Here is a 13,556-nt window from a genome sequence, read left to right on the forward strand (position 1 = left end):
CTCTCCTTGGCAATTTTTCTGTCTCTATTTTTGCAGCTTTTATCTGCTTTTTACTAGATTTATTTTTCACTCTATAATCCTGCCTCATCACTACCTTTTGCGTTCTAGCACCTTGAACGCCATATATTTCTTGCTTATTGCTCTCCTTACAAGACTAGTTGGCCACATTGGCTTTTTCATGTTCCTCTTATTCTTTTTCCCATATGGTATATGTGTTTCTCACAATTTTTTTTTTAGAATATTTATGAAAGTCCCATTTTTTTGGGGGGGGGAGGGGGGGGGGGCTTTTGTCTTTGAGAACGCTGTCCCAGTCTATGCCTATAAGGTCCTCCCTTAGTTGTTGAAAATTTGCCCTCCTGAAGTTTACAGTGTTGGTTGCCCCTCCACTAACGCTGTCAGGTCTGTTGGTTAGGATAAGGTCCAGCAGTGACCCCCTATCTTGTTGGCCCCTGGACTAGTTGCGACAGGTAATTGTCTTCTATAGTCAACAAAAACCTGCTACCTTTTAAGGACCTTCAGGTTTCTGCCCCCAGTCAATTTCTGGGTAATTGAAGTCCCCCATGATAAGTACTTCACCATGCTTTGTACCCCCATACATTTGACTTATCAACATTTCCTCTGCTGCCTCCATTATATTTGGAGCCTTATAACAAACCCCCAGTAATATTTTATTATTATTTTTTCCCTCCCCTTATCTCCACCCATAGGGACTCCACATTTTCATTTGCGTCACGGATGTCATCTCGCAGGACAGGCTTGAGGCCAAGATTTCACATATAAACAAACCCCTCCCCATTTTTTATTTATATGATTATTTCTAAAAAGACAATAACCATCTATAGTAACAGTCCATTCATAGCTAATGTCCAGCAATGTCTCGCTGATACCCACTATATCATATTTGCAGTCCAACATTAAGAGTTCCAGTTCCTCCATTTTGTGTGTGAGGCTTCTGGCATTTGTGTACATGCACTTTGTTTTTCTCTATCGCTATTCTTTTCTTATTCCCCAATCTTATTCCAGCCGAAGGGGGGCTGGAATAGGGGGAGGAAGGGGCTCCCCCATGGACTATGACTCTTCTCAGCTCTCTACACTGTCATTTTGCCCTGCACAAGTGTAGTTGCCCCCCCCCCCCCTAAGTCTGTAGTTTTAAACTCTCCTCCAACCTTCTTGTCATTTTCCCCCAAAACAGCTTCACCCTCCCATCCCTACTGTAGAGCCTGTAGCCGACAGAAAAGTCAGCCCAGTTCTCCATGAACCCAAAACCCTCCTTCCTACACCAACTTTTGAGCCACTTGTTTACCTCCCTTATCTCCCGGTGCCTTTTTGTTGTGGGCCAAATAAAATAACACAATACAACTGTTAAAAAATATAAGGGAGAAACAAACTTACATGAAGACATGGTTCACATGGTGGAGGCAACCTGGTCTGAAAATCACATAATTTTATACTTTTTCTCTTTGGTCAGTGTTAATTAAGCAGGAGAGTCCGGAATATTTAACCCCTTAACGCTGAAGCCACTTTTCACCTTCCTGACACAGCCCATTTTTTCAAATCTGCCCTGTGTCACTATAAATGGTTATAACTTCGGAACGCTTTAACATATACAAGTGATTTTAAAATTGTTTTCTCGTGACGCTTTGTACTTCATGTTAGTTGAAAAATTTTGGTGTTTTGTTTTGCATTTATTTATGAGAAAATCAGATGTTTGGTGAAAATTTGGAAAAATTCTTGATTTTCGAACTTCAAAATGTTCTACTTTTTCCATACATAGTCATAACCGCAAAAAAACGTAATAACTAACATTCACTAAATGTCTTCTTTATGTCTCCGTGGTTTTTTATGCATACTCTTATATTTGTAGGATGTTATGGGGCCTTTGAACGTTAGGTGCGATTTTTCACATTTTTATAAAAAACGCAAAATCACGCTATTGAGGGACCTGCTCAGGTTTTAAATCACTTTGAGAGACCTGAATAAAAGTAATACCCCATAAATTACCCCATTATAGAAACTACACCCCTCAACGTACGTAAAACAACTTTTACGAAGTTTATTAACCCTTTAATTATTTTACAGGGTTTAAAACAAAATCGGATACAATTTTGAAAGTAAACTTTTTTGGCTAAATGAATGTGTTTTTCAAAAAATTTACAAATTCTCAGTGGATAAAATACCAAAACGCTCCACAAAATTTGATACCCAATCCCTCCGGCGTATAACAATACCCCATATGTGGTGGTAACCTGCTGTATGGGCACACGCCAGGGCATCGAAGGGAAGCTGCGCCATTCAGAGCAGATTATGCATTGTCACTTTTTATTGGCTATACAATCTTTATTTTTTTGGCAATTTGGACAGATAAGGGCTTATTTTTTGCGACATGAGATGCACTTTACAAATAATTAATTTTCGTGGGTCATTAGCTTATTGAAGAGATTTTATTAACTCTTGAATGTATGGGTGAAAAGAAAATTGTCAATTTTGGTTTACTTTTTTTTCGTATTTTTTTGGGGTCGTACACCGTACACTAAAAATACTATATTATCTTTATTCTATAGGTGATTACGATTATGGTGATACCTCATTTATACAGTTTTTCATTTATTTTTACAATTTTACTGGATAAAAACTAATATAGAGGAAATCTCATTTGTTTTTGCATCGCCATCTTTTCGGAGACGTAACTTTAATATTTTTTGGTTGACAGAGCTAGTTTTGGGCTTATTTTTTACGTGTTGAGTTGTTCTTTTCAGTGAAATCATTTTGGCGCACATAACTTTTTTTGATCACTTTTTAGAACATTTTTGTGTAGAGATTTTATGAAAAATGTAAATTTTTGGCGTTTTTTACGGGTTTTGTTTTTACGGCGTTCACCGAGCGGGTCCAATAATGTTTGAGTTATTGTACGGATTATTACGGACGCGGCGATACCAAATATGTGGGGGTTTTTTTGCGATTTTGTGTTTTTTTCACTTTATTGCATGTGTATAGGGAATATTTGTGTTTAGGGGACTTTAACTTTATTTAATTAATTCTTTTTATTAAAAAATGATTTTATGTAGTGTTTTTAACATTTTTTATTAACTTTTACAGGTTAGCTTGAACAAGTGATCCACTGATCACTTGTTCAAGCTCTTCTTCACATTACACAGTGCGCATAGTATCATAGTATCATAGTATATAAGGCTGGAAGGAGACGCAAGTCCATCAAGTCCAACCGCATGCTCAGTGTGTTACAGCCGGGTTCTGCCAGAAGGCACGGACCCGGCTCACAGAAGAGGATCGCGCAGCCCCGGGCACCGGCAGTCCCGGGGCTGCGATCGGAGCAGCGGACCCCCCCCCCCCGGTAAGCGCCGCGGGGGGGGGGGGGGTCCGATTCTTCTCAAATGCCCCTTGCACGCCGCGGTCATCGCGACCGCGGCGTGTCAGGTGTTAACACTCGCAATCGGAGAAATCTCCGATCGCGGGTGTTAGAGGCGGGTGTCAGCTATAATATATAGCCGACACCCGCAGCTTCTGGCGCGGGCTCCGTTCTGGAGCCGGCGCCAGAAGCGTGACGTACTATTACGGTATTTTGTGGGAACGCACCTCCCACCATGCAGTAATAGTACGTCAAATGTCGGGAAGGGGTTAAAGTTTACTTTGTCTTGAGTCCTAGTGGGGGGAAAGATGTTGATGTGTCCCTTTGGCCAGGCTGGAGGATAAAATTTATCAGGCTGTGTTACCTTATCCCACCATAAACTAAGCTAGCAGCTTCAAAGAATCTCCTGACTTATACTCAAGTCTATAAAATAATTAACACTTTAGTTACCTTTGCGAAGCCCCCCGCATGTCCTCTTTTTGCTTCAGGTCTTCCCGTTCTTACTTTGGTTCTCCGGCTCCTCTTTGGGTCCCTGCATGATGCTGGCGCACAAGCGGCTGACGTCATTGTGTGTAGGACGCGCACGGGGACCGCAAGAAGAGAACCGTCAGGGGCATCGGAAAGGTGAGTATAGTGTTAATTTTTTTTTTTTTTTTTTAAATTAAAGGCTTGGCATACTTGGGGCAGGGGCTGGCCCACTATATACTGGGGTGGGCTGGCTATATACTTTGGGGCAAGGACTGGCAGGTTATATATTTGGGGGGGAAGGGCAGGGGACTGGCCGGCTATATACTAGGCTGAGGGACACCAACTAGCCAGAGGTCGCGTGAACATTTTCCTGCAAGGGTAACAATACTCCTCATACAATTTTTGAGGAGTATTTTTAGCCGAGGAAGAGTATGACATTAATAGCTCCTAGGCGTATATAGTGTTAATGGATGTCTATTTGAACCAGTTTTCTTTGCTTTAAGTAGCCAATTGAGACAACTCCTAGTAATTTTAAATTGTGCATTAAATGAAGGTGAGCAACCTTCTTTTTGTCTCCTGAGAAATTTCAACCTACAGGGCAAATAGGGCTGATGCGCCAAATCTCCCTACCCTCAAATGAGACAGGCTAGCACACCTGAATTTTTACTTTATTTATTTTTTGGTGGTAAGGGGGCAAACGTTTTTATTTGAATTTTTCTGCTTTTTTTTTTTTTTTAATTACAATTCTTAAACGGGGCACACTAAAATTTTAATTACCATTACACATGTTCTTTATTTCTATGTATAAGTGTATATCTATATCCGTGCACATTATGGTGGGTGTATATCTATCATGTATATATCAGTGTAGCGTTTGGCAGGTTTATTTATCTATTATGTATATATTAGTACAGTTATACACATGTTACAGGATGGAGTTGAGCTCATCCTCCTTGAAGGCAAATCTCATGTCGTAGCCATAGGAGAGCATCCCCCGCGCAATCCTTCCGCATCTGCTGGCTGAGCCCGGTCCGGACGAAGCTGTACAACCTCGCTGCCCTCACCGTCCCCAGATAAATGGTGCCTTGCGGAGCGTGCAGCCCCAGCACCACTGAACACCAGTGCTTCCCTGGCCCAACACTTCCAGGGTCCATCTTGGCTGCGTACCTCCTCTCCTGCTCAGATCTGCAGCACTGCACCATGCGCAGCTCCATGGGGCCATAAGCCCCAGGTTGAGGCTGCCAAAGATGCCAAATAGGGAGAGCAGCACAGCGACCTGCAACCACCTGGGGAGCGCCACACGCCAGCACCCGCACATCCAGTCCCGGGTGCAGTACACTACAGGGGATAATGGACAAGCGTATTTTTACGCTTGGCTTTTATTTTGGAGTTTAATGGCGCCCACTAATGCATCTATGATGCTTGGTGAGGCGTTAGTGTGACCTCTGTTTCTAGCTATATAGCTGGGGGGGGGGGGTCAGCTTTATACTGGCTGTAAGTAATGCCTTTTCCACCCTAGACTTAAACTCGAGTCAATGGGTTTTCCCAGTTGTTTAGATTAGGTACCTTGCAGTATACTTATGTCTATATACGGGATTTGCTCCATAGCTGACCAGCCTGGGAGTATTTTGATTTAATATTTCATCACAATTTATTGCACACTGCAATCTTATTACTTTGTACAAATGACAGTGTTTAATTTAAGTTTTTCTTATTATAGGTTTCTTCTTCAAAATAAAGAAAAAATTCACAGTCAACTACTGAATAAGCAAAAAATTGCTGATGACAAGATTACCGAATTAGAGGTTTGTAACATTTCTTTGTTTTTAAATATTCTGTGTACACGGTAAAAGGGTTATTGCCATACATGTAGGCAACACCACTATGAAAAGACATTCCAGAAGGTTGCATTATAGAGCACCTATACCAGATGAATGCTTGTTCAAGCCCAAGAGTGGTAAATTTTAAAAAAAAGTAAAAAAAATTATAAATCTTTTTATAATAATAATTAAATAAAAGAAGTCCCATAAATCCCCCCGTTACATATAAAAAGCAAATAAATGTATATAAAACACAAGTACATATTTGGTATCACCGTGTCCATATGAATCTGTACAATAAATCTAAATCAATATTGAACAAAAAAACATGAAAAACTTCCCATAATATACAATTTTTCATCAAATACTGTCACAAAAAATGAACAAAAAAAGCTATGCGCTTTTCTCGCAAAAAATAAGAACTCAACCAGATCTGTCAACAGAAAAAATACAGAAGTTATGCCCCTGAAAAGTTCTCAATAGTAAAAACAATGCGATTTTCTCCAATATTGCTTTTGCTCAGTAAAATTGATCAAAGATAAGAGAACTATAATAAATGAGGTATCAACGCAATCGTAGTGAACCAGAGAATAAAGATTAAATATTTGTTTTGCGTTACGGTGAGCAGGGCAAAAAAATGTGCTAAAAATCTAAATGAAAAATTGATGATTATTGTTATACACTATACACACTCAATATGAATTATTTATACAAGTGTATCTTGCCCCGCAAATTGTAAGCCCTCATATGTCCACATTACCAAAAAAAATTTAATTTTATTGTCTATACATTGTGACAATACAAATCTGCTCTGAATGGCGCTGCTTTCAATCTATACCCAGCCGTGTGCCCATACAGAAGTTTACCACCACAAATTGGGGTATCGCTACACTCAGGAGAAATTGCATATCTAACTTTGCAGAACACTTCATTATTTTATTCATTATGAAACTGTCAGTTTTGGCCTAATTTTAATGTATTTTGTAAAAAAAAAAAAAAAGTTTCTAAAAATCAGGTACATATTGTTTTAGCCCATATGAAACTTAAAGGGTTAATAGACTTAACTAAGTTGTTTTGCATACGTGGAGGGGTGTAGTTTCTATAGTGAGGTAATTTATGGGGTTTTACTATTATTTAGGCCTTTCAAAGTCACCTGAGAGCTCAGTTGTCCCTTATTTTATCACACAAAACTGGGAAAACCTATTGACAAACCTAGGGTGGGAAAAACACTGGCTGGAGGCTTTGACCAATGCAAGGCTAGCCAGAACCCCCCCCCCCCCTCCAGAGGATATAGCCAGCCCATGCCCCTTCGTATATAGCCTGCAAGTCCTCCCATGCCCCTTAATATATAGCCTGCCACCCCATGCCTCTTAGTATGTAGCCTGCCAGCCCATGCCCTTTGGTATATAGCCTCCTAGCCCATAACCTAGCCTATATACTGATTATAGCCAGCAGCCCTGGAAAAGAGAAGAGTACTTCCAGGGATGTCGGAAAGGTAAGTACAGAGTTAGTTTTTTTTTTTTTATAGTATAAGCGGAGTTTTTTTCTGCACATTTTTTATGCTTGAAAAACTGGGCTTATACTCAAGTATATACAGTAAGCTCCCACACTTTGTTCAACAACAGATTTTATTGGATGTTACATTATAGTAAGTCCTATTACACAACATTACATAGTAGGGGACAGGTGGTCCCCTACTTAAAGACACGCGACTTACAGACGACCCCTAGTTAAAGACGGACCCCTCTTCCCACAGTGATCTCTGGTGAAGCTCTCTGGATGCTTAAGTGTCTGCAATGAAGGTTTATTGATAATCCTTGGTCCCATTACAGCAAAAAATTTTGAAAACTACAAAAAAAAATTTGTCTGGATCTATAATTCTAAAATATACAGTTTCGGCTTACATACAAATTCAACATGCTGGCCAAAATCTAATACAAAATAAATGGTGCAGAGTAAATAATGCATTTTTATCTCAAAAATTTCATTTTAGTGCCTAATATATTGTGTTCAATCCATGCCACACTCAACCATAGACAAACACCCCAAAAATCATTCTGCCGGTTCTCCCGAGTACGGCAATATCACACATGTGCCAATAATTAACAGGTTGGGCACACAGCAGGGCAGAGAAGGAATGGAGTGAAATTTTTGCTTTTGCAGGTCCGTTTTCACACGTTTGGATTTGGAGTGCCATGTTATATTTGCAGGGCCCGTGAGGTACCAGTGCAATAGAAACCTCTGGAAAATTATACCATTTTGGAAACTAGACCCCTCAAAGAATTTATCTACGGTTGTGGTGAGCATCTTAACTCCCAACATGATGGTCAAAATCTAATGCAATACCTAATATATATACCACTTTAGACAAACACCCCAAAAATTATTCTGCGGGTTATTATGGGTGAAATTGGGGCGATGGACTGAGTGCTCACAGAAAGGGCTCTGAGTGCCACCTCTGGCACCTGTGCCTCAGGTTCGCCAACACTGGTCAACAGGCTTGGGACAAGGCAGGGCTGAGAAGGGACAAGCAAAATTTAGCTTTTGAAGCACCCTTTTCACTAGACTGGTGTTTGGGTGTTGGATCTTCTGCCCTGATAGCTACCTAGGCTGTACGTTTGTCTCTGAGATGAAAACGCATGATTGCTGTAAAGAGTTCCTGAGACTACGACTGGCGAGCAATGTGAAGAGAGAAGCATATGCAAGAAGGAGAAGAGTAATCTAAGTCTGATTAGCAGCTTTAGGATTAAATTGGTGCTTTGGCCCTAGATATCAACTGTGGATTTGTATTAGAATTGAGTAGCATGAGTAGAGTCGAGGACAAATGAGAACTACCTGTTATTTGTGTTTAGTCATTGTTGAAACATTGTACCAAACATCTGTAAAGTCTCATACCTTCTCAAGCGCATTCAATCCCATCAACTCGGTTTTAATGAGGCATAAACTGTCCAATCTGAACACTAACCAGTCTATCACTAGCTGGATATATGACTATCTAACTGAAATGCCTCAATACATCCAAATGGGCAAAGAACAATCAAAAACTTTGGTCAGTACCCGAGTAGCACCACAGGTACCATTACTGTTTACTTAATACAATTCTGGCTTTTGCAATCACTCTGACACCTGTCACCTTGAGAAATTTTCGGATGATTCAGTCATTGTTGGCTGCATCCAAGAGGGTGATGAAAAAACCTATAGGATAGTCATAAACAAATTTCAGCCCATGATCCTATCTTATTTAAAGATAGAGGCCATTGGCCAGGTCCATACCTATAAGTATCATGGCACTCAAGAAAGCTTCATCCAGATTGTACTTCCCGATTCAGTATCTTCAACAAAATCCTAAAGATGTTCTACGAATCTACTAGTGTACTTTTAATGTATGGCTACAAAAAGATGTGGTCACTGTATTGTGCTAGTTTAACCCCTTAACGCCAAAACCACTTTTCGCCTTCCTGACATGGCCCATTTTTAAAAAAATCTTACATGTATCATTATAAGTGTTATAACTTTAGAACATTTTAACATATCCAAGTGATTTTGAAGTTGTTTTCTCGTGACAATTTGTGCTTCATGTTAGTTGAAAAATTTTGATGGTATGTTTTGCGTTATGAAAATTTATGAAAATTATATTTGGTAAAAATGTGGAAAAATGCTCGATTTCTGAAGTTCAAAATGTTCTACTTTTTCCATGCATATTCATAACAGCGAAAAATCTTAATAACTAACATTCACAGAATGTCTACTTTTATGTGGACTTTTTTGCATCCTCCCATTTTTGTAAGATGTAATGGGGCTTTGAACGTTAGGTGCGATTTTTCACATTTTCATAAATGCAAAATCCTGATATTGAGGGACCTGCTCAGGTTTCAAGTCACTTTAAGAGGCCTAACTAAAAGTAAAACCCCATAAATTACCCCATTAGAGAAACTACACCCGTCAACATATGTAAATCAACTTTTATGAAGTTGGTTAACCCTTTGTTTTACAGGGGTTAAAGCAACATTGAAATTTGAAATTATTTGAAATTAACTATTTGAAATTAACATTTTTTTGGCTAAATGAATGTGTTTTAAAATGTACAAATTCTCAGTTGCAAAAATATCAAAACGGTCCACAAAGTTTGATACCCAATCCCTCCAGAGTATAACAATACGCCATATGTGGTGGTAACATCTTGTATGGGCACATGCCAGGGCATGGAGGTAAGCTGTGCCATTCAAAACAGATATTGTCACTTTTTATTAGCAATACAATCTTTTTATTTTTTTGGTAATTTGGACATATAAGAGCTTATATTTTGCGACATGAGATGCACTTTACATATACTTCATTTAAGTGGGTCATTACCTTATTGATGAGATAACTTATTAACTCATGTAAAGAGGAAAAGAAAATGTGTCAATTTTGGTTTAATTACTTTTTGTATTCTTTGGGGATCGTGCAAAGTACACTAAAAATATTATATTCTTTATTCTATAGATCACTACGATTACGGATCCCTCATATAGTTTTTTTTTAAATTTCTTTATTTAGAAGATTGTTCTTTAACGTTTACATATGCTTCAACAACACCAACACAATCCATATGTATATATACAATTCCTTCCACCACCCCACCCCCCATTTGTGCAAACCCTGTAAAAAAGGGAAGAAAAGAAGAAAGGGAAAAAAAATTCCCCCCCGGCAATCTCTCATCCCAACAATAGAAAAAGAGCAGGAAATAAAAAATATCTCCTTCTCTTTTTCTATATCCCTTCTTAGGGGTATTATGCCTCAAGAAGATTCCTATATTCTGTTTTCTGAAATACTATCCAATTTTCCTAGGTCTTCTGGTAAAGCATATACTTTCCTTTCATATAAGCTGTTAGCTCCTCCATCCTCATCTCTTCAACTCTCTGTACTCATTCCTTGCATTCCTTGAACACCGCAAGTGTTCTTCCAGTTTGAAGTTATGCATGCTCTGGTTGCATTAACTAAAGGGCCTACAATTGAGGACCTTTACCTTTTTAAATGGAAGCTTTGACACATGAAACATGCAAATTAGTTTATCTAGTTCCAGATCTTGCTCACCTCATTGTTTAATCACTCGTCCCACTGTCGTCCATAAGGGACGAATTTTCGGACATTCCCAAAATATGTGAATCAAGGAGCCGCTTTCCCAACCTCATCTCCAGCACATTGCTGAGATCAATGGGTACATCTTATTCAACACCTCAGGTACATGATACCACCTTGATAATAGCTTAAACCCCAATTCCTGAGCATTGGAGGCTATTGAGGAGCCATGAACCATTTTCTATATACACTTTTCTTGTTGTTTTGATATGTTTATACCGAGATCTCTTTCCCATTTCTCTATATATCTTGACCTTCCTCCATCCTCTTTTGAGACTTAATTGTGTGTATATCACTGATAGAGAATGGGCTATATGTCCTTCCCCTAAACATCTTTTCTCAAAGGCTGTTAATTCTCTGATAAAATAACTGGCTGGGGGTAAGGAGTTCAGGAAATGATGTAACTGAATTGCTCTCCAGTAACCCAGCTGGCTAGGAACCTCTTGTGTTATTAAGTCCTTTAGTGTCCACCATGAGTTCTCTTTTATAAAATCTCTAGCACATGTCCTTCCGTGCTGTGCCCATTCTCTGAATACCCTATCTCTATTCCCTGGATAAAATTTAGGATTATTCAAGATGGGGAAAATTGGTGATGATAGTGGAGATAAAACACTACCTTGTAAATATTACTACATATCTTTAAGGTTGGTGATATAGTAGGATGACTAAAGTCCCACAAAGGTAGAAGAGGTATCCATGGGGCGCTCTTGAAAGGAATCAAGGTTACGCGCTCTTCCATTTCCACCTGGCCTTCTTCCCTCTCCATATAAATGAGAAAATATGATGCCAATTTCTTAAAAAATTATCTAGGGATATTTTTTCGGAATAGCCTGAAAAAGGTATAAGATCCTTGGTAATATCGTATATACTCGAGTATAAGCCGACCCGAGTATAAGCCGAGACCCCTAATTTTACCACCAAAAACTGGGAAAACCTATTGACTCGAGTATAAGCCGAGGGTGGGAAATGCCCAGTATATAGCCAACCAGCCCCTTATAGTATACAGCCAGCCTAGCTTGCCCCCAGCAGTATACAGGCAGCCCAGCTTGCCCCCAGCAGTCTACAGCCTGCCCCCAGTAGACTACAGCCTGCCCCCAGTAGACTACAGCCTGCCCCCAGTAGACTACAGCCCAGCCCAGCATTAAAAAAAAAAATAAACTTATGTACTCACCCTCCGGTGGCCCCGATGTGCAGCGCTGCTCCCCCGATATCTGCGCGGTTCGTCTTCAGGCTTCCGCGCCGTCGTCTTTCTTCTCAGGCTTCCAGATGTTCGGTCTGGCTATAAAGAATAATAAGTCATCTGCGTAAGCAGAGACTTTATGATCCTTTTTGTCCAACTTTGATACCCTTAATGTTTACATTCGCCCTGACCATGCTCAAGAGAGGCTCCATGACCAGGGCGAATATGAGAGGAGAGAGGGGGGCATCCCTGCCTTGTTCCATTCACTATGTTAAAATACTCAGACAACACCCCGTTTACCTTAAACGCTGCAGTTGGATTTCCATATATACACCAATCCAGGTTTGCATTCCTGGCCCCAGCCCCACATAGTTCAAGGTGCCGTTGATAAAATCCCAGCGAATCCTGTCAAATGCTTTTTCTGCATCTGCAGAGATGCCCTCTCTTTTAATCTCATGGATCACATTTATTGCTCTAATTGTCCCCTCTCTGGCTTCCCTAGTATGCATAAAGCCAATTTGGTCTTTATGTATTATATGTAGTAGGTATGGAGAGAGTCGTGAAGCCAGACTCTTAGCAAATAGTTTCAAATCTGCATTTAAAAGGGAGATGGGCCTATAGTTTGCAAAAATTTGGGTCTTTGCCTTCTTTATGGAGTACAGAGATATGTGCTCTCAGGAGCCCAGGGGGTAAGGTGGTATTTGGCTGGACTGTATTAAATGTCTTTAAAAATCTATTTTGGAGCTGCACGAGATAGATTTTATAGTATTTTATTGTAAACCCATCAGGCCCTGGAGCTTTTTCTGCTGGAGATGAAGCAATAGATTTCTGCAGTTCTTGTGCTGTTATAGGTCTATTCAACTCTTCAATCGCTCCTCCAGGGATCCTGGGCATCCCTGAGTCTTCTAGATATTTCATTATTTGTTTTTAATATTGGGGAGTTTTCTCTCTCCTTGATGTTATACAGGTCGGCATAGTATTTAGAGAATACTTCCAGAATTTGGGTGGGCAGTGTTACTAGTTGATTCTGCGCATTTGTGATTTTTGGAATATATGTCCTATTTCTCTGGTTCTTTAGGGCCCTGGCTAAGGTTTTTCCTGGTTTGTTCCCAAACTCATAGAAATGTCGGGTACACTTCTGCAGGATAGCCTTTGCCTTACTAAATACCAGAGTTTTATACTGTTCTCTGAGTTGACACAGGTGCGTACCCAAGTTCTGATATGTTGTCCTTTTTATGTATTTTTTTTCTATTTGTTGGATTTGTTTTGCTAGATCATTTGCCTGCGATTTATGTTTTTTCTTAATACGCGCCCCTATTTCTATCAGCATGCCCCTGATGTGATTTTTATGGGCTTCCCATAACCATTGTTTAGTGATATCTGGTGTGTCATTCTGCTCAAAGAAATTTTCCATTTTCATTGAAAGTTCATCAATAATTGCAGCATCATCTAGCAGGCTCTCGTTTAATTTCCAGTCCCAGCTTCTAGCTTGAGAGGGTGGAAGAGATAGAGTAATAGATATCAAGACGTGATCTGAAAAAGTAATTGGGAAAATTTTTGCATCTATGAGATATGTTAATGAGCAATGTGGCACAAAGAGATG

At 39.7% G+C, this 13,556-nt stretch overlaps 1 protein-coding gene across 2 annotated transcripts in view; it reads left to right on the top strand.

Moving 5' to 3' along the window:
- Positions 1 to 13,556, top strand: part of PFDN1 (prefoldin subunit 1) — a 146,346-nt gene that overhangs the window by 70,780 nt on the left and 62,010 nt on the right. For both annotated transcript variants that reach the window (XM_072145812.1, XM_072145813.1), the window contains exon 3: positions 5,553 to 5,637. In XM_072145812.1, the coding sequence (XP_072001913.1) occupies positions 5,553 to 5,637 (85 nt within the window). The remainder of the gene's footprint in view (positions 1 to 5,552; positions 5,638 to 13,556) is intronic.

This window comes from Engystomops pustulosus, chromosome 4 (genome assembly GCF_040894005.1).
Source record: "Engystomops pustulosus chromosome 4, aEngPut4.maternal, whole genome shotgun sequence".
Lineage (NCBI taxonomy): Eukaryota > Metazoa > Chordata > Amphibia > Anura > Leptodactylidae > Engystomops > Engystomops pustulosus.